Genomic DNA, 20,218 nt, shown 5'->3' on the forward strand with positions numbered 1-20,218 from the left:
CTATAAAGGCAAAGAGAAAAGAGCACATAAATCAACCCACTTCAGGCTCAGCTGTTTAAATGCTTCAGGTAAAAAGTTTAGGTATTTATTCTGTTCTAGATTAGCCAGAGAATTCAGTCTGTTTTCCACCTATGAAAAAAATAATAATCTAATAACCTTAGAACTCATCATAATGATTATTTAAAATATCAAGCATTCAATGTTTTGATATTATTTACTAAGAAACTTCTGCTAAAATTCATTACAATCTTAAAAATGCTTTTAGCACTCTGGGCAAAAACTAGAGAAAGAAGATAATAATATATATTGAGTTAGGCAGGTCAAACATTACTTCTAGCTTTGCTTTTTTTGTGATTCTGTGATTTCATTTTTTATTTATAAAATTAATAAAGGTTAAAAAAAGTAGGGTACATCTGCAGGAAAACAAGCCCTTTCATGTACTTCTGATGAATATGTAAGTTGATAAAATTCTTTTGTAAAAAAACAATTTGTCAATATATATCAAAAGTTCTAAAAATGATCATACTCTTTGCTCTAATAATTTCATATCATGAAGTAACTGTAGAGGTGCAGACTGATCTATATAGCCTGGATGTTCACTGCAGCATTATTTATAACTAGAGGCCCGGTGCATGGATTCGTGCACTGGTGGGGTCCCGAAACCCACTCTCTGATATCCCCTGAAGGGTCCCGGATTGTGAGAGGGTGGTTCTTGGGTGACACACCCTGGAATCGGGCTCCCTCCTCTCTGGTTCCCTGTGCATCTCCCGAGAACCGCAGCTCCTGTGTTGAGCATCTGCCCCCTGGTGGTCATTGCATGTCATAGCTACTGGCCAGTCGGCTTGTCACTTAGGCTTTTATATATATAGTTTTGCTATTGACCTGTGGCCGTTTCTCAAGTCTTATATAGATATAGGCCAGGGATTCTCAACCTGTGGGTCGCAACCCCTTTGGTGGTTGAATGACTCCTTTCACAGGGGTCGCCTAAGACCATCCTGCATATCAGATATTTACATTATGATTTATAACAGTAGCAACATTACAGTTATGAAGTAGCAACGAAAATAATTTTATGGTTGGGTCACAACATGAGGAACTGTATTTAAAGGGCCAGAAGGTTGAGAACCACTGATATAGGCTTTGAGCCATATAATCTTTTGGGAAAAAGATTCCCATACATTTTTTGATAAATATAGTAAAATTTCCTTTTTTAATCACTTAAAACATTTTCAATTACAGTTGACATACATTATTACATTAGTTTCAACTGTACACCCCACTGATAAGACATTACATAACTTACTAAGTGATCAACCAGATAAATCTTGTCTCTATCTGACACCATACTTAGTTATTAAAATATTATTGACTATATTCCCTATGCTGTGCTTTACATCCCCATGACTATTCTGTAATAACCAATTTGTACTTCTTAATCTCTTCACCTTTTTCACCTAAACCCCTCCCTTCTCTCAACCATCAAAATGTTCTCTGTATCTATGAGTCTGTTTCCATTCTGTTTGTTCATTTATTTTGTCTTTTACATTCAGTTGTTGATAGATATGTATTTATTGCCACTTTATTGTTCATATTTTTAATTTTCTTCTTTTTAAAAAAGACCCTTTAACATTTCATACAATACTGGTTTGAAAAAAATCGGGAGAGACCAAGATGGCGGCGTAGGTAAACACCGGAGACGGCTGCCGCAAACAACCATTTCAAAAATACAACTAAAAGACTGAACGGACATCACCCAGAACCACAGGAAGGCTGGCTGAAGAGAGACTCTACAACTAGAAGGAAAGAGAACAGCAAATCGAGGCTCAGAGGCGGCGCAGTGTGGAAAATACAAAGGTACCGAGGTGCGCGCGCAAAGCGGGCTGGTGGCTGAGGGCGCGGTTGTCGTTTTCTGTCGGGAGTGAGTCTCAGACTCTGGGCTCCAGATCCGGGCGAGTCTCTAGGGACCCAGACTCAAACGGGAGAAGCGGGATTATCCGGCATCAGTTGGAACCTGAGGGCAGCTTTCTCTCCGAAGCTTGCAGCGGCTGCCGGGGTTCTGAGAAGCAGAGCCTCTGGGAACGGGACTGAGCGTGGCCATAACTGCTCCCTCCGCCCGCCCTGTTGAGCCCGCCCCGCCCAAACCCTGTGCACAGCCATTTGCCGATCGCCTCAGACAAAGGCTGGATTAGCGCCTCCCCAGAAGGCAGACGTTTTCCATACAGCTGATTCCTATAGCCAGTCAGCCTGGTGGTCAAATCCCTCTAGTGTTAACTACAACAATTAAGGCTTGGCTAGAACAAGACTGTGCACAGAGACCACAAGGGGGTGCACCAAGAAAGCATAAAAGATGCGGAGACAAAAAAACATGACAGAAATGGAGGATATGGAGCTAAGAATCGCAATTTTGAGGGCTTGCCATAAATTTGTGCAGAGCCTCACGAAAACTAATGAGACCCTCGATGCTACGATAAAGAAATTAGAAAGTAAGCATACACGGACTGAAATAAAGAATATTATACCCAATAGCAGACCAGAGGAGCACAATAATCAAACCAAAGATTCGACAAAAAACACCCAATTGGAAAAGCAAAATGAAAAAAGAATCCGAAAGTGTGAAGATAGTGTAAGGAGCCTCTGGGACAGCTTTAAGCGGTCTAATATCAGAATTATTGGAGTGCCAGAAGATGAGAGACAGCAAGATATTGAAAACCTATTTCAAGAAATAATGGCAGAAAACTTCCCCCATCTGGAGAAAGAAATGGACTTACAGGTCCAAGAAGCGCAGAGAACCCCAAACAAAAGGAATCCAAAGAGGACCACACCAAGACACATCATCATTAAAATGCCAAGAGCAAAAGACAAAGAGAAAATCTTAAAAGCAGCAAGAGAAAGAGGCTCAATTACCTACAAGGGAATACCCATACGACTGTCAGCTGATTTCTCAACAGAAACTTTGCAGGCCAGAAGGGAATGGCAAGAAATATTCAAAGTGCTGAATACCAAGAACCTACAACCAAGATTACTTTATCCAGCAAAGCTATCATTCAGAATTGAAGGTCAGATAAAGAGCTTCACAGATAAGGAAAAGCTAAAGGAGTTCATCACCGCCAAACCAGTATTATATGAAATGCTGAAAGGTATCCTTTAAGAAGAGGAAGAAGAAGAAAAAGGTAAAGATACAAATTATGAACAACAAACATGCATCTATCAACAAATGAATCTAAGAATCAAGTGAATAAATAACCTGATGTACAGAATGAACTGGTGATTATAATAGAATCAGGGACATAGAAAGGGAATAGACTGACTATTCTTGGGGGGAAAAGGGGTGTGGGAGATGCGGGAAGTGACTGGACAAAAATCATGCACCTATGGATGAACACAGTGGGTGGGGAGTGAGGGTGGAGGGTGGGGTGGGAGCTGGAAGGAGGGGAGTTATGGGGGGAAAAAAGAGGAACAATTGTAATAATCTGAACAATAAAGATTTAATAAAAAAAAAAAGAATTTTTAAAAAATCATTTACCTAAAAAGTATGGATATTCTTAGCAATGAGTGCTTAAAAATAAAAGTTAATGTTAACAACAACAACAAAAATAATACTGGTTTGGTGGTGATGAACTCCTTTAGCTTTTTCTTATCTGGGAAGTTCTTTATTGGTCCAGCTCTTGCCCTGATGGCAGACAATTCAGTTCCTCTCCACATGTCCCTGGTGCCTTTCAAGCTGCTATCCCAGTGCTGGAGTTCAGAGAGAGTCTGAGTAAGTCAGTGTGTGGGCCCTTTAAAAGGAACTGCCTGGTACTCCAGTAGCCCTCCCTTTCCCTCAGCCTCAATCCCTGCTCTTTTTGTTGTTGTTATTGTTTGTTAATCCTCACCTGAGGATATTTTTTCCATTGATTTTTAGAGAGAGTTGAAGGGAGGGAGGGAGGTAAGAAAGGAAAAAGGGAGAGAGAGAGTCAGGAGGAGTGAGAGAGAGAAAGAGAGAGAGAGAGAGAGAGAGAGAGACAGAAACATAGATATGAGATACATTGATTGGCTGCCTCCTGCATGCACCAGGGGATCAAATCTACAACCCAGGTATGCACCCTTGACCAGGAATCAAACCCAAGACCCTTCACTGTGCAGGCCTACACTCACTTGAGGCAATCCCTGCTGGTTCTTACAGCTGGAACTTATGGGGCTTCCCTTCCTGGAACTGGAACCCTGGGTTGGGGGGCCTGGTTAGAGCTGGGACCTCTTGCTCCTCAGCTGAGATATCCCTCCTGATTTTTATCTGCCACACATGGATGTGGGATCAGCTGGTTCTGCATCTCCACCCCTCTTACCAGTCTCTATGTGGCTTCTTCTTTAATTCCCTAGTTGTAGGGCTTCCATTCAGCCAGATTTCAGTCAGTTCTGAATGATGGTTGTTCTTTTTTTTTTTTAATGATGGTTGTTCTATAGTTTAGTTATAATTTTGTGGTTGTGGCAGGATGAGAGTACTGCATTTACCTACACCACCATCTTGACCAGAAGTCCCCTAAAATAAATTTCAAATGCCTTAGGCCACACCCCTAATATAACTCTTTCTCTAGAGATTTTATAAGAATAACTTAAAACAGTGATTGTCAGCCTTTTTAATCTGTTACTACTTTTGATAAGCATAAATTCTCACAGATTCCTTTAAAATTATTTGAAGTTTCAAAACAAAAAAAGCCAAAGCAATTCTGAAATTGTATTATCAAACCACTCACACACATATTTGCTGAGATAACTAATATAAATTATAATTTTAGAAAGTAACATTATAACTCTGAAAACCAATTTTTAGGTAAATAAGGTTTTAAACATTCAGGAACAAAGTTTTTAAGAATGTTTCCAAGACTATACATATATTTACCAATTCAACTGAACCATTTTCAATTCCTTGTGCCAAGGTAACATTCATTAACGAGGATTCCTCAGCAGCCAAAGAAACAATATCCTGCTAAAACAAATTAGAAAAAAATGGGTAAGTTATCACAGTAGTAGTTGTCATCACAGGAACAATCTCATTTTGTTAAATGTTTTAATCACATGAATGCTCATTTATAAAACTAATTTAAAATACCATATTCCAGGTAGGCTGCCTCCAACGTAAATATTTCTGTTTTCCATATGCCTCCTACAAAAGAAGAACTTGCATGCCCCTTCCTCATCGCTTCCTATCCTTGTCACTCCTATTTCTCTTGCCACTCCAGATCTCATATCAAAAGTCTCTGCTGCTGTGTGGCTGAGGTCACTTTCCTTTGAAGCATTTTATCTAGCCCCAGTCCCCTACCTCTATTCTCATGCCAGTACCAGGTGGCAGAATGAGGAGATCTGCAAGTAGAGAGGGTGAGAATGAGAAAAGAGATATTATTATCCCCACCCAGGGCCATGGCAGGATTCTTCCACCACTGCTGGAGCTGTCACTGGCAAAAGGGAAGAAAAACTGTATCTGGAAGGGGAGCAGAGACATAAAGGAAGAAGGAAAAAGAGAAAGCCAGGAATTCTTCATTTCCCATCCTCTCCCCTTTTCATTGCTATAGAAGCCGTCCGCCTTTTTCATCTTCAACCTGTCGCCAAGCTTCATACCCCAGGTGTCTGTCATCTATGATCTTGAATAAGTAAGGAGCTTCCTACAACAGTTTCTTACTTGATTTTTCACTTCAGTTTTTAAAAATTTTAGTGAATGTAAGGAGTTGCATTTTATTCTTTAATATACATATTTGTGGAAACATGTTTTTCTCTCTTAATTTTTATGAATATTCTACATTTTAGATACTCTCAATTCTTCAGTTACTCTACATAAAAATTCTGTTTATGAAGAGTTGAAAATGATTAATTGGAATCAATATTTTCCTGTCCCTTCAAACTGATTGTTTTCTCATTCCTGACTATATTTCACATCTGTTTACCATTTTTGGAAGAAGAATAAGAATGAAATTGAAGGTTAAAGCATGAGCATAGGATAAAGGAGTAAAAAGTTCAAAAGAACCACTGCATCAATCTCTTTCCTTCACTCCAAGCACTTGGGAAAATCAATAAAAAAATTTTTTTTATTGATTTCAGAGAGGAAGGGACAGGGGAGAGATAGAAACATCAATGATGAGAGAAAAATCATTGATTGGCTGCCTCCTGCACGCCCCCTACTGGGGATGGAGCCTGCAACCCGGACATGTGCCCTTGATCGGAATTGAACCCGGGACCCTTCAGTCCACAGGTCGACGCTCTATTCACTGAGCCAAACCAGCTAGGGTGAAATCAATTTTGTTAATGGTAAAAAGTTATAAACTAAACAAGCTTGTTTAGTCATAATTTTCAGTAGTTGTGCTCTAAGAAATGCCTGAGCCCAAATAAAGAAGAGAGTAGTATCCCAGTATCCAATATCTAGTATGTTATCTAATATTTAGTAAAACACATTCTCTTAGTGCATTATGAAATTGTCTTTCCTTCCAAAGGCATTCAGTTTCAATGTGGGCTGACTCTGAATTCCCAGAGTGGTTATCAAAGTACAGTGATGATGGAACAGAGTAGAAAAGCACTGGTTTATTTTTATTTGGTATGGCTATAATATTTACATTTGTACAGCCAATAAAGTGACAATTGAGAAAATATTTTATAGTACATTGTTTCCAAATAACTATGTTTTTTTAAGTAAAAGTTATGTCTTCAAATAAAAAAAATGTTTAAAATTTTATTTTGGTCATGGAATCTTTAGATAGTCTTTCAGATGCAAAGCTAAGGTAACTGGTGGGCCCAAAACATACTATTTTAAAGGTGGGAAGGGTGAATTTAGATCAAAATCAAAACACAGGTGAATTGTCTAGAGTCTTAGAAGGTTCCATGACAAACTGGGGCCTAGTAATATTCCCGGCATATAACCAGATTCAAGTACAATCACTTATTTAATGCACCGCACAAAGTACTATTTCAGTATGAAACTGCTTTTCTTGTGATTAACTATCCTAAACTTCTAGAAAATCCTGTTCTACAGATGAAAATCATGTTTTATCCTGTAGTACTGCTACTTACTGAAGAAATTACAGGATAGTATGAGATGAAAATATAAACTATAAATGTAAGAAGAAACTAATTAGAGTCTCAACATTCCTTTAATATATCTTGTCAGAAAAATAATATCTTTATGATTCTCTTTGGTTAACGTACCTCAGAGCTAATATTTTTATTAGTATCCTCATGAGAGCTATAATGAGATTCATCAGTCACATCCTGCCAACTTTTGGGTTGGCTTAACTCTTGCTGGGAATTTGGATCTTTCATCATGGAGGTCTCTGAATTATTAAGGAAGTAAAAAAGATTTTACCAAAATATCTTTCCAACTTAAATTCGAATAGGATTGTTATAAAAGAAAACTTCTGACACTGTGATCCATTGAAACAAAGTGTGTTCAAACTCTCTCTGTCACAGATTTATCTTCCCTTTCCCCACAGCTGCCTCTTTTTCACCTCCACCCCCTATCCTGCACCAACTATCTCCTCAGCACTTACCCCCATATGTTTACTCACAGACAACAGGGATCGTTCAAGCCCACTTAGTATATCGTTCAGCAGATTTTAATGATTTCAGAAAAGGTGGTCAGGAAGCAGGGGCTCACTCACCACATAAGTTGGCTTTATTATTCCTTTATAATAGTCACAATAATAATCAGCAATTATTAATACTCCATGTATCCTCTGGGTGTATGGAAATATCTGTCTCAGGTTAACTGTATTGTTTAAATGCTATTATCACTAGGTGACTTTTTTCATGTTGTTTTAAAGTAAAACATTAACTTACTAGATATAAAATTTTTCTTTGTTGGAGGTTTGTGAATACTGTCTTGGGGTGGAGGTGGTGGGAAAGTGTGAGATTAAGAGTAGTACACACTGTATATAAACTTCATCTTTTTATATAGCTTTGTGGACAAAAATTAATCCATAAAGCTGAAAAATACAATGCTTACATAACAATTTCTTTTAAATTCAAATATTCTTCTAGAGATAGCATTTATAGTTTGGAATATAAAGATGGATCCCATCCTCATTTTGAAATATAAAAGGAAATTTTACATTCCCCTCAACATCAACAGAATTAGGATGTCTTACCTACTACGTTTCTGCCCCCCATTTCTTCACTTATTGATTCCTTTTGTATCAATTTCCTTCCAAGTTTAAAGCCAGAAGACAGAAAGCATTTTGTAAACAACTGTAAAAATACACATTTTTGTTTCTAGATTTTGTACAAATAAAGCAATTCAATAAATACAAGCAAATGTGCTAAAAAGTCAAAATTATAATTCATGCACACACATCCAGCATATTAATTAAAAATAAAGAGGTATTGTTTTCCAAGTTTAAGTTCTTGACTATATGAGTGTAAATATGTGTTTATTTATTTGTAAGTAAACATTGCCCCCATGTAAAAGGATGGAAAACTATTACCATTTTCAGTTCAGTATGAATCAAATCCTGGGTAGCAGATGACAGAAGTGTATCCACTCCTCCCCTTGTTTTCCACATCATCAGTCTTTGGGTAGGAGGTGCAAGTTCCAAAACCATGAGCGTGTCAGCGAAGAAAGTAAGCTGTTTATGCATAGTTTTGCTGCTGATCTCCTTGACTGGATCTATGAGCAATTTCCTCTTTTTGTTTTTCCTTTTCCAAGCAATATCTAAATATAAGAAATAGGCACAAATGTGATTGATTGTACAGCTTTGTAAAATATTCTAGGCACCACATATCTAAGAAATGTCTACCACAATACAACCTACAGAGATGCATAGAGAAGAAAATTCCCTTCTCTCTACTGAAAATTATGCTTTACAAAGTTTTTGCACAACTAGAGTGTCCAAGCAGCCAAGAATTCACACACTTTGAGGTGTTTCTCCAAGGCTCTGAGGAGAATTCTGTTGACCTACTTGGTGGACAACTGAGAAAATGTAGAGCAGAGGTTATATGGATGAGGAAGTCACTCAATTCTGAGGTTCCTTAAAATATATACATAACAGAATAACTCTTGAAACATTGACTTGTATTTGTCCAGCATATTTTTTCCTTTCCCACTGAAATTCATACACAAAGTCTAAGTGGGTAGCCCATGGGATTTCGTTCCCATAGGACATTTTACCAGGTAGGAAGCAAAAGTTAAGTTTTTCCTTAGTAAAGATGTAAAAGGGGAGGGAAGGTGAGATTTCCAAGAATGTGAAGATCTGGGATCAGATGGAGCCAGAAAGAACAGAAACCAGATTGCTGATGTGCCTCAGTGAAATCCTGGGATAAGATCCCAGAGGAGCTGGCTGTGTGATGACTCCAGAAGCTATGCAGGCTGGGACAGTGGGCACCACAGACAGTGTGGTTGATAACCAGGCGTTCCCTTCCACTGGTCACATATGTCCCCCAAATTTTGATATCACATGGCTTAGGGCAGATAAGGGAGCAGACTGAAATTCTTGCCAGTCCCATGGGGTAGAAGCTCAGAATTGAATTTGGTAAAGAAAAACTTGAATGCTTTATTCCTGGCATGTCTGATTTTATCAACTGAAATCCATATCAAATGTACTACTTAAAACTAGTGCCTTCTTAAAAGGTTTAGTTATATATTAGATTCATATTTATTGTTATTCCTAAAAACATGCTTGAGGTTAAATGTTAGAAAAGATAGTACCTCTCTTCTGGTTCTTTTATTATGCCTTATTTGATGTTCATTTATGTGTTTATTTATTTACTGATGAGATTGTAAGCTTCCTTTTTTATTGAGTTTATTGGGGTGGCATTGGTTGGCAATACAGGTTTCAAGTGTACAACTCAACAAAATAGCACATGTATACTTCATCATGCACCCATCGCCAAGTAAAGTATCTTTCCATCTTTATTTATCCCCACTTTGCCCTCTTCCACCTCCCCCACCCCACTTCCCTCTGGCTATCGCCATGCTTTTGTCTGGGTCTATGTGTTAAATATATATATTAAAATTAAATATATACACACATATATATAATTTTAATTTCCTTAATAGCAATAACTATGTCTTCTTCATTTGTGCCCAATACAGAGTAATGGCTCAATAACTATGGGAATTGAACTCAGTTTAAAATTTTCCAGTTTCCCAAACTGGAAATATGGTTTGATCAGAACAGAATATAATGAAAGGGTCATCTCAAAGTTCCTTCACACTCTTCCCTTTGTATTACAAATGTTATTACTAGATTGCCAACCTCCTAAAATATTTCATAGATTATTCAACTATTTAACAGTGAATAAGATAGTAGGTGTCAAAAATAAAAACATGAATGACTGACCTGAAGTATCAATCGGAACAAGGGTAAATCCTTCCTCTTCATTTGATAATGTGGTTTCATGCATTTTTTCATTTTCCAGTAGATGTGTACACTCTGGATTATCTGGTTCTACTAATCAACATCACCGTAAAAGGAATTATAAAAAATAATAGCTGGAGGACTATTTGAAAATTAAAGTGAAAGATAGACTAATTGAATATTTATATTGCCATCTGGAGCCACATCTGAATTGTTAGAATCATGTATTTAATAGAGTCAAAGCGGCTCAGCTATTATATGGTCTGGGACCCACAGTGTCTAGGTGAGTCAAGTGTGATCACCCTCTTTTGCACATGTGACATCTAAGGCTGGACTTTGATGTGACTGTGACTATAGTTTCAGTGAAAGTGAAAACAGTGGTACTAACCATAACAAATAACTGACTTAAAAGTGATTATATGTCTGCTAAAATTTTCATAATCTATTAAATAATTTAATTAATAGTTGACCCATGAAAACATAACTAAAATTTAATTGTCTATCTCTTGTAACATTTTAAATTTCTACTATTGTGTTAGAAACCAATATCACATGAACGTGAAGCCAATCATATTTTTAATGCTCAAAAAAAAAAAAGCAGACGAAAAGACCCCAAATCATTTGAGGTGCCTTCACATAAATTTCAAGTAGAAAATATCCTCCCATTTGTAATTTCTCTCAAATTGTATATAGGTTGTCAAACCATATTAATATGACATTAATATAATTAATAACCATATTAATGTCAAACATTAACGATGTTTTTTACCATGTAACATATGTTGTTTTAATGATTCAAAAGCACAGTATTTTGGCAAAGTATTTAAATGTGCTCTCATACCAAATTAACCCAGTCCTTGATAAATAACTACTATTGTACCTTTCTCAGAACCCAGTATCTTAATCTGCATTATATTGAGTCATACTAAGAGTTTGCAGGACATTTTTTATTATCTTCCAATATACTATACTGCTACTTAAACCCAGAAGTTCTAAAGCTTAATTTGAATATTAGCCACTGTTCACTTTCTACACAAAGAAAATTTCAACATACCCACTATAGTATTGGGAGGCTCAGGAGGCATGGAAACTTCTTTGTTCAAATGCATGTCTTCTAACAGGATATTTTCATCATCTTGTAATAGGTTGTCTTGAAAAATACAATAAATACTTTTGTTATACAGAGTTGAATCTATCATTTGTTCACTAAACGTTGATTGGCATTATATGCAAAGCATTGTGAAAGGATACAAAAACAAATTAATCCTACTTAATTAGATTTGATTGGATACATAGATTATCACATTTCATGCAGGATGACATAGAATTTTATATACTTAATTTTCTTTCCTTTATTTAAAATATATTTTTAGATGTTTGATTTCAGGAAATACTATACTAATACTAAGATAGTAGCCTTGTTACAAAGCCATGTTTAGTTTCAGATCAAGAAATAAAAGTGTTCAAACTCCTTTGGTAGAGATCTAAGGTAGAGCCACTATTTTTTCATATTTTCAAAATTCCAGAAATTTGCCATAACCAGCCTTTTAATGTAGGCCAAAGAATTAAAAAAATATTTGATGTATAACAGTCAATATCTTTAAAATATGTGCATTTGGATTTCCTAGTTTTTGTCTACCCTACACTTTCATATAATATAAAAATAAAAAATGACATAAAATGCTGGACATAGAATAGCCCTCCCACAATTTTTGTTAAAGAAAACAATGTTTTTTGGTATATGACCTAGTATATTTTGTGAGGACTATACTAAGCTCATTCTTTCCCTTCTAAAAATTAGAAAATTTAAAAAATTAAAGCAAGCAGTATTTCACAATCTATATAGAAAATATGTTTAAACAGATGGTTATTTACTTAGACCTAGCCTAAATGTTTAAATATATTACAAACTTTGAAAACTTGTGTGAAAAATGTGTGGACATATATTAAGCATATCTAAAATGTTAGTTTGATCTAATAAATCTACTAGTACATTAGTAATTTCATAGAAATAAATGTCCAATTTCTATAGAACCAGACAGCATACCAATCATTTCTCCTGCAGCCCCTTCATCACCAAATCCATCTCCACTGTCATAGAGCAGAGATTTTTCTGCATTGAGGCTTCCAGAACTATGTTCAACTAAAGGACCATTGGAATTCAGCAAGATGTTGTCATCAAAGAAGCTATGGCTTCTGAGGATTTCAGCTTCCGCCCCTAAATAAATACATATCATGAATACTGAGTTAATCAGAAAAACACAGAATTTTAGGGTTAGAAGGAAATGCATATATCATCTTCTATAGCCCCTTCCCCTCATTTTACAGGTAAGGAAAAATGAAAGCTAAAAACACTTAGTTAATTATTAAACTAAAGTCACTAAGCTGATTAGTGGATACTGGATTTCTAGTCTAACACTTTTTCCAATACAATAAGAAAAAAGAAAGTCAAAACATCAGGAGAGAGCTTTTAGTTGGTACAGTTTAATAATTCTTCTACTTTAGGTAGGTCATGTCCTGCTTGACCAAGTATTATTTCAAGGATACTTGCTTGTGTTGTTTATCCATAATGGGGGTTTAGAAAAATAAGAAATATGTTTGCCTTCTTAGGAATGAAAAGAATGGGCTTACTACATTCATTCAATAAGTACCTATTGAATGGCTAGGTATTAGGCAATATGCAGGGGATTGGAGATACAACAGTAAAAAGAGAAAAATTAACTAACATTAACTGAGTGCTTATTATGTGCATTACATTATGCAATGGAAGATACTATTACTAACATAATCCTCATTGTACAAACAAGGAAACACATCTACAGGAAGGTATTGTAATGTGCACACAGTCACACTCTAATACTAGTAAATGACAAAGCCAGGATCTGAACCCAGCAGAGCTGGTGGTAGGGTAGTATCAGTGTTAGAATTCTGACTGGTAAAATATTTTTCCAAGTGGAAGTTTACGACAGAAAACTCCTAAGACACTTTCAGCACCAGATAAACTCCCTGCTTCAAACTAGCCTTCTTCCAAATTGACTGAGAGCACATATTCTCTCCCTTCCCTGGGTTTAAATCTCTATGTCCAGGAGTCTGAAATCCCAGAGTGTCAGAGTTTGGTCTTTCCTGTTCACCCTATAACAATCCATATTAGTGCTAGTCAGTAAATAAAATCATGAAGTACCACTCAGATTGAAAATTCTTCTATAGGCACACATCTTCCAGAAAGTAAGAGTTTAAAAAGGCAACCTTTATTGTGCTGGACTAAAGATTTGCTCAAAAGAAAAGACTGACTTTTCAAAAAGAACTAAAAGTATATCCACATTTTCCAGGTACAGCTTGATAGCACACTCCCCCGCCCCTTCCCCCCCACAGCCTCCCCCCCCCCCCAAAAAAAATCAGTCTTGGTCAATAAGATAACATTTATGAAAAGACACTATATTCCTAGCACTGAGCATCACAAGAACCGAGATTACACAAATACAATCAATGAAATAATCATTGTCTTCAATCTTATATTGTATTCAGAATAGGATGGATTAATATTAAACATTTCTTGAAGGACATTAGATTTAAATTAGTTTTTGAAGAATAGAAATATCACTAATTGGTAGAAAGGGTTAAAGGAGGGTATAAGGAAAATAACCCTGTGATGTTGCTAGAAGTATCCCAATTTAGGGGAGTAAAGCAGTAAGGGATAGGGCAGTAAGGCTCAGAGAAGTTAGGTAATTTGTCCAGTATCACACAGCAAGTCCACAGAGAAAGCCCATATTTGAATCCAGGTTTGTCGGTCTACTAAGAACATGTTCTTCCCACATATACTAGAAAAAGGCAAGGACAATATTATTGGGGGTTAAATTTATACATCAAAAGATTCATTTTAAGGATATTTCTACTGGCATAGAAATAACTATTTCTATTGGCATAGTTTTAATACAAAACCGCAAATAAAGGGTGTCCCCCCCCAAATGCATACACACTTTAACAACTGATAGCTCAATTTTAAAAATGAAATGTATTTTAATAAACATTGCCTTTATAATTATTCAAAGTGTCTATATACATTTTTGGGACATTCTATATAATTGATTATGATGTAATTTTGATTTCCCAAATATTCTCACCAAAGTTCCCAGCTTGGAAAAGTAGAACATTGTGATAATCTTCTCTAAGTGTGATTTCTTCTGGTCTGCTTTGGTTCTGAGTAAATTTTTCTAAAACACCAATAGCACTGTGGAGAATATAAAATTGAGGAAAACATGTGAACAGAACATGTTTTATAGTATATTGCAAAACAACAAAAACATCCCTAAAACAAAAAAACAGATTTTATTATAAAATAAAGATTTTAATTTTCTCAATAGTATTATTTATAAACACTAGTTTCTTATACATGCCTATGACCTCCAGGTTGCAAAGTCCAATGGTCAACTCTCAGTCCTATCTTACTTACCCCAACCAATAGCATCTGAAATAGAAATTAACTTCCCTCCTTATGAAACACTTTCTACTCTTGGCCTCTGGAATACCACTCTCTCTTGATTTTCTTTCTATCCCATTGGCTGCTTCTTTTCCATCTCCTTTATTATCCTTCCTCATCTCCCAGACTATTAACTATTAGGAATGACCCAACAGTCAGTCTGAAGATCTTGATCTCATTCTCTCCCTTATTCTCTCTCTCCCTTTAAAATCTATACTTACTCCCTTGGGGATCTCCGATGACTCATGGTGGAAGTTCATCTAAATATTCACAACTCCCAAATTTATACATCCCATCCAGACCTCTTCACATTTCCTGAATCTCAGACCCAGATATTCAACTACCCTCCTACTCCCCTTGGATGTATAACAGTCACCTTAAAACTTATGTCCAAAACCTAATTTACTTCTTTCACCCTGTCCCTCTTAAACCTGCCATTCTGTAGTTATCCTAATATCATTAAGTGGTAACTCCATTCTCATGCCAAAAACCATAGAGTCATCCTTCACGTCTCTTTCTCTTAAAGCCATATCCAATCAGCAAATTCAGTTGGCTCTGACTTCAAAGTATATTCATAATTTGACTGTTATGCCTCAATATAAATGAAGACTGAGAACTAATGACATACCCTGTCATCTCTCACCTGGACTTCTTACTGCAATAATCTCTCACAGGCTCTCTGCTTCCTCCCTTTTCCCCTATAGTGAGTGGCCAAAGAGAGCACTTGAAATCCAGTCAAGTGCAATCACTCTCCTAGTTAAACCCTCCTGTGCTCCCCAAGTAAAATAAAAGTCCTTATTGTAGCCCCACATCTGCCTTCCTGGCTACCTCTCTGACCTCATTTCTTACCACTCAGACCCTCATTCACTCCACTCCAGTCTCACCTGCCTCCTTGCTGTTCCTTGAAAATGCCCAGTGCACTCTGCCTTAGCACCTTTCTTTCCGCTTGCTCTACCTGAAATATTCTTCCTCGCATTATTGAATGATTTGTTCCTTTACCTCCTTCAGGTTTCTGTTCTGACCTTATTAGAAAAGTCTGGCCTGACCATTCTGTTACTCACCAGTATTTTATTTTCTATTTCTCTTCATAATGATGATCATCTCATAATGTATATTTACTTGTTTATTTGTTTATTGTCTGTCTACTCCAACTAAAATGTAAGATTCATGCTGCCAGGAACTGTGTTTTACTCATTGCTATCTCCTCTGTGCCTAGAACAGTGTCTGGCATATAGAAGGCACTCAATAATTATTTACTGAATGAATGGATGAATATACTATTCATATTGCAAATTTAGCAAATATAATGATATTTTTTTGGTGTTCTTTGAAATTTCACACTAAATTTAAGTCTTTGTCTATGTGTTTACTTCAGTTAACTACCATTTGCATTCATGATATCTGAAGATGAAAACAATAAAATATCAAGAAAGTCAAATTGAAGGAAAATAAAATAACTTACTTCACATTCTGGATTTCAAAGTCATGAAATTCTTCTGGCAGTGTGATAGCACTGTAAGATGCTTCAAAATTCTCCTTCGGAAGGTCAACTAGTCCTGAAAAGAATAAAAAACCACATTCAATAAGTCACCATGCTATGCAAAATAGAAACTCCCAACTGAATCTTTTTTATTTAAATAAGACTTTCTCTCACTGGACTACTGCTTAGTCTCCTAACTGGTTCCCTTGTATCCACTCCTGCCTCTCTCCAGTCCATTCTCTGCAAGGCAGCCAGAGTGATATTTTAAATACAAAATCAGATCAGATCACTCCCATGTTTAAAATGATTCAGTGACTTTCCCAGTGCATTTAAATAAAATCCCAATTTCTAATCAGGGCCTCTGCAGCCCTACAAACCTATCAGCATCATCTAACGACACTCTTTCCCTCACTGACTATACTCCAACCATACTGGTCTTTTTGTTTCCTGAACAAGTTAAGCACTTTTTCACCTCAAGACCTTTGCTCGTACAGTTCCCTCTACCCAGAATGCTATTCCCTCAGGGACTTTTTAGATGACTGGGTATTTCTCATTCTTCAAGTTTGAGCTTAAATGCTATTCTCTCGGAAAGTTTTTTCCTGACTAACCTAACTAAAATAAGATGTGCTGTTATTTTCTGTTGCAGTAATCTTTTTATATTCCTTCACAGCATAATCACAATCTATCATTATTGTAATAATTTAAAAAACTGCTTCATTATCTGATTTCCTCACCACACCAAAAGGGACCTATTTGTCTTGTTTGTCCTTGTATCCCAGAGCCTAGCATAGTGTTTCACATAAAGTATGGGGCAATGAACATTTGTGGAATAAATGAAATAATGAACAAATGAACCATATTCAATATAATTTTAAATCTACATAGAGATTATACAAATATTTTAAATAAAGAAAAAATCCTGTCAATCCTGATTCAACAAATATTCATTGAAGGAATAGTATATACAAGGAACTGAGAAAAATACTATTAGAAATTCAGAAAATAAATGACAAAAATATTGCCTTCAAGAAGCTTACAGACCAGTGTGAGAGGCAAAGCCTGTAACTAAATAACCATAATACAAGATGGAAAATGATTTCTTAAAATTAAATTTAAAGGTATTATATTTATATTACATGTAAATCTCTAGCACTTTGGGATAGCTAGAGATTTTTTTTTTAAAATATATTTTATTGATTTTTTACAGAGAGGAAGGGAGAGAGATAGAGAGTTAGAAACATCGATGAGAGAGAAACATCGACCAGCTGCCTCCTGCACATCTCCCACTGGGGATGTGCCTGCAACCCAGGTACATGCCCTTGACCGGAATCGAACCTGGGACCTTTCAGTCCGCAGGCCAACGCTCTATCCACTGAGCCAAACCGGTTTCGGCAGGATAGCTAGAGATTTAAAAAATATTTTATTAATAGCATGCTATTTAAGGAGTCTTGAGAATTCTGAAAACAATGACAATTATTGATATCTAGGTTTTGTCAATTATACTATTTCTAATTTATCTCAAAAGGCAAAAACAGATATGGCAAACAAAGTAACACATTTAAAACTGAATATCAGAGTGTGTTGCACAAGTGTGGTAGCTTTGTGTATATTTCTTACATAAACATGCAGAAACATTACACGTTTTTGAAAGCATAACCTTTTCTATAAACACAGGAAAAGAATGAAGGAAAGAATATAACTTGTCCTTAACCATGGACACTTAGTTCAGTCAAAAGAAAGATTACTTTCACTATACTCAACCTGGATTTATGGAGTTCCGCCAATTAAAAGAGCCCACCTGAAATAAAAATGCAAAAGGGAACCAAGACATATACCTGGGCGAAATGTCATCTTCATTTTAAGCAATGCTTCGCTGCAGTCTGCCAAAAGATATTTTGCCTTCCTATTATAGATCCGAACAACTCCCAAGAGAAGATGTCCTGAAGTCCGAAGTGCAATTTTCACCTTTCAAGAATTTTTAAAGTATTAGAATATTAAAAATTAGATTCACAAACTCTGTTCTTTGACAATTATGAAATCATAAGAATTTCTTTTCTTTAAAATCAGACATTTTGTATTCTTATTTAAAGTGAATTGCTTAACTTCTACCTCACCTAGTAAAATAGTTAACATTTTTTTTCTTCTATGAAGATAATCTAATGTGGCATTTAAGTGAAGTATGCTATTATGGGCTTCATGGGAAGAATACAAAGTCTGCAGTCAGGCAGATTTGGGTTCAAGCCTTGGCTCAACTGCTAACGCTGAGTCATTTAACCTTCCTGAACTTCAATTTATCAACAATAGCTACAATTTATTATATACTTCTTCTGTGCCAGGCATTGTCCTGAGAGCTTTTGATTCATTCATTAATTTAATTTAGACAACAACCTCTTTTTACAGAAGAAAAAATTGAGACTCAGAGACGTTAAGTAGTATGCCCAAAGTAACACAACTATTAAGTGATGAAACAGGAATTAAATTTAAATTTGACCAACTCAAAAGTCCACACTCTTAACTACCACACTTCACTGAAGCAAAAAGAAGTGCATTGCATAGGATTGTTATGAAGATTTAAAAAACTAATGAACATAAAGCCTAATCCACTGCTTTATACATGGTTGGGTTTTTTAAAAATTATAATTTGTCTTCTCAAGCAGAAAACTTAACCTATAAAATATTAAAATACTATCTTAGTGTAAATTCTAATAGCTTGTTATGGTTTTTATAATGAACATAATACTTTATTGTTTATGAAGTGTCTTCATAGATATTTTCATTTATATTCAATCCTTTTTTTCTACTCTCCTTATTTATTCACTCATTTTTTTAAAAGGAATACTTATTTGATACTACTATGTACATAGTAATCTGATAGAGGATGAGAAACGATTGCAAAATATGTATAAGACATGGCCGTTATCCTTCAGAGTCCAATCTATTTATGATAAACATTAACACAGTTCATCCATATATATAAAAGCTCAAGCAACGGTTACGACCGAATGAACAGAATGACCCATTGACCAGTCGTCATGATGTGCACTGACAACCAGGGGAAGACGCTCAGTGCAGGAGCTGCCCCCTGGTGGTCAGTGCACTCCAACAGCCAACCTCCCACAGCCCGTACCCCCAGGCCCTGATTAGGGGGGCCAGCAAGCCAGCCTCCCATGGTCCCTCCCCCCGGCTGGCTGGCCCCTTGATAGGCCTCTATCACTGGCTAGGCTGAGGGACCCCACCCATGCATGAATTCGTGCACCAGGCTTCTAAAAAAAAAATATATATATATATATACATATCATATATGATATATGTATGATATATTTATCATCTATATGAATAGATGATAAATGTTATAGCAGTGGTTCTCAACCTTCCTAATGCTGTGACCCTTTAATACAGTTCCACATGTTGTGGTGACCCCCAACCATAAAATTATTTTCGTTGCTACTTCATAACTGTAATTTTGCTACTGTTATGAATCGTAATATAAATATCTGATATGCAGGATGTATTTTCATTGTTACAAATTGAACATAATTAAAGCATAGTGATTAAACACAAAAACAATATGTAATTATATATGTGTTTTCCCGATGGTCTTAGGCGACCCCTGGGAAAGGGTCGTTTGACCCCCAAAGGGGTCGCAACCCACAGGTTGAGAACTGCTGTGCTATAGGAACTAAAAGAGAGACCATTTGAGAAATAAAACATCCCGGGAAATATGTTCCATGATATAATGTATTTTAATTCCTTTCCTCTCTGTAAGTCATGGCAAGTACATGCTATATTTAAACAATAACATACCTTAGGTGAAATAATTTTCTCAATGATTATCTCTAGATTACATTCAGATACATGGGCCTTTGTGAGTTTCTTCTCCCAGTGAGCGGCAAGCCAGATTTTGGCCAAAGGCCCCCGCTTACTCATAAGCACATGTGTGTAGAACAT

The 20,218-nt window shown here is 36.2% G+C and overlaps 1 protein-coding gene across 2 annotated transcripts in view; it reads right to left on the minus strand.

The window, feature by feature from the left end:
• Positions 1–20,218, minus strand: part of RAD21L1 (RAD21 cohesin complex component like 1) — a 29,266-nt gene extending 9,048 nt beyond the window's left edge. The window contains exons 1-11 of one of the 2 annotated variants that reach the window (XM_070421465.1): positions 20,075–20,218; positions 18,106–18,235; positions 16,253–16,346; positions 14,435–14,541; positions 12,361–12,531; positions 11,368–11,463; positions 10,296–10,406; positions 8,442–8,668; positions 8,106–8,205; positions 7,168–7,292; positions 4,877–4,960 (exon numbers count right to left, since the gene is read on the minus strand). In XM_070421465.1, coding sequence (XP_070277566.1) covers positions 4,877–4,960; positions 7,168–7,292; positions 8,106–8,205; positions 8,442–8,668; positions 10,296–10,406; positions 11,368–11,463; positions 12,361–12,531; positions 14,435–14,541; positions 16,253–16,346; positions 18,106–18,235; positions 20,075–20,218 — 1,389 coding nt within the window. Of the gene's footprint in view, positions 1–4,876; positions 4,964–7,167; positions 7,293–8,105; positions 8,206–8,441; positions 8,669–10,295; positions 10,407–11,367; positions 11,464–12,360; positions 12,532–14,434; positions 14,542–16,252; positions 16,347–18,105; positions 18,236–20,074 lie in introns of both variants that reach the window. The other variant, XM_070421464.1, reaches the window with a different exon arrangement.

Source organism: Myotis yumanensis, unplaced genomic scaffold (genome assembly GCF_028538775.1).
Source record: "Myotis yumanensis isolate MYYU_CA2020_CCGP unplaced genomic scaffold, mMyoYum1.0.hap1 SCAF_7, whole genome shotgun sequence".
Lineage (NCBI taxonomy): Eukaryota > Metazoa > Chordata > Mammalia > Chiroptera > Vespertilionidae > Myotis > Myotis yumanensis.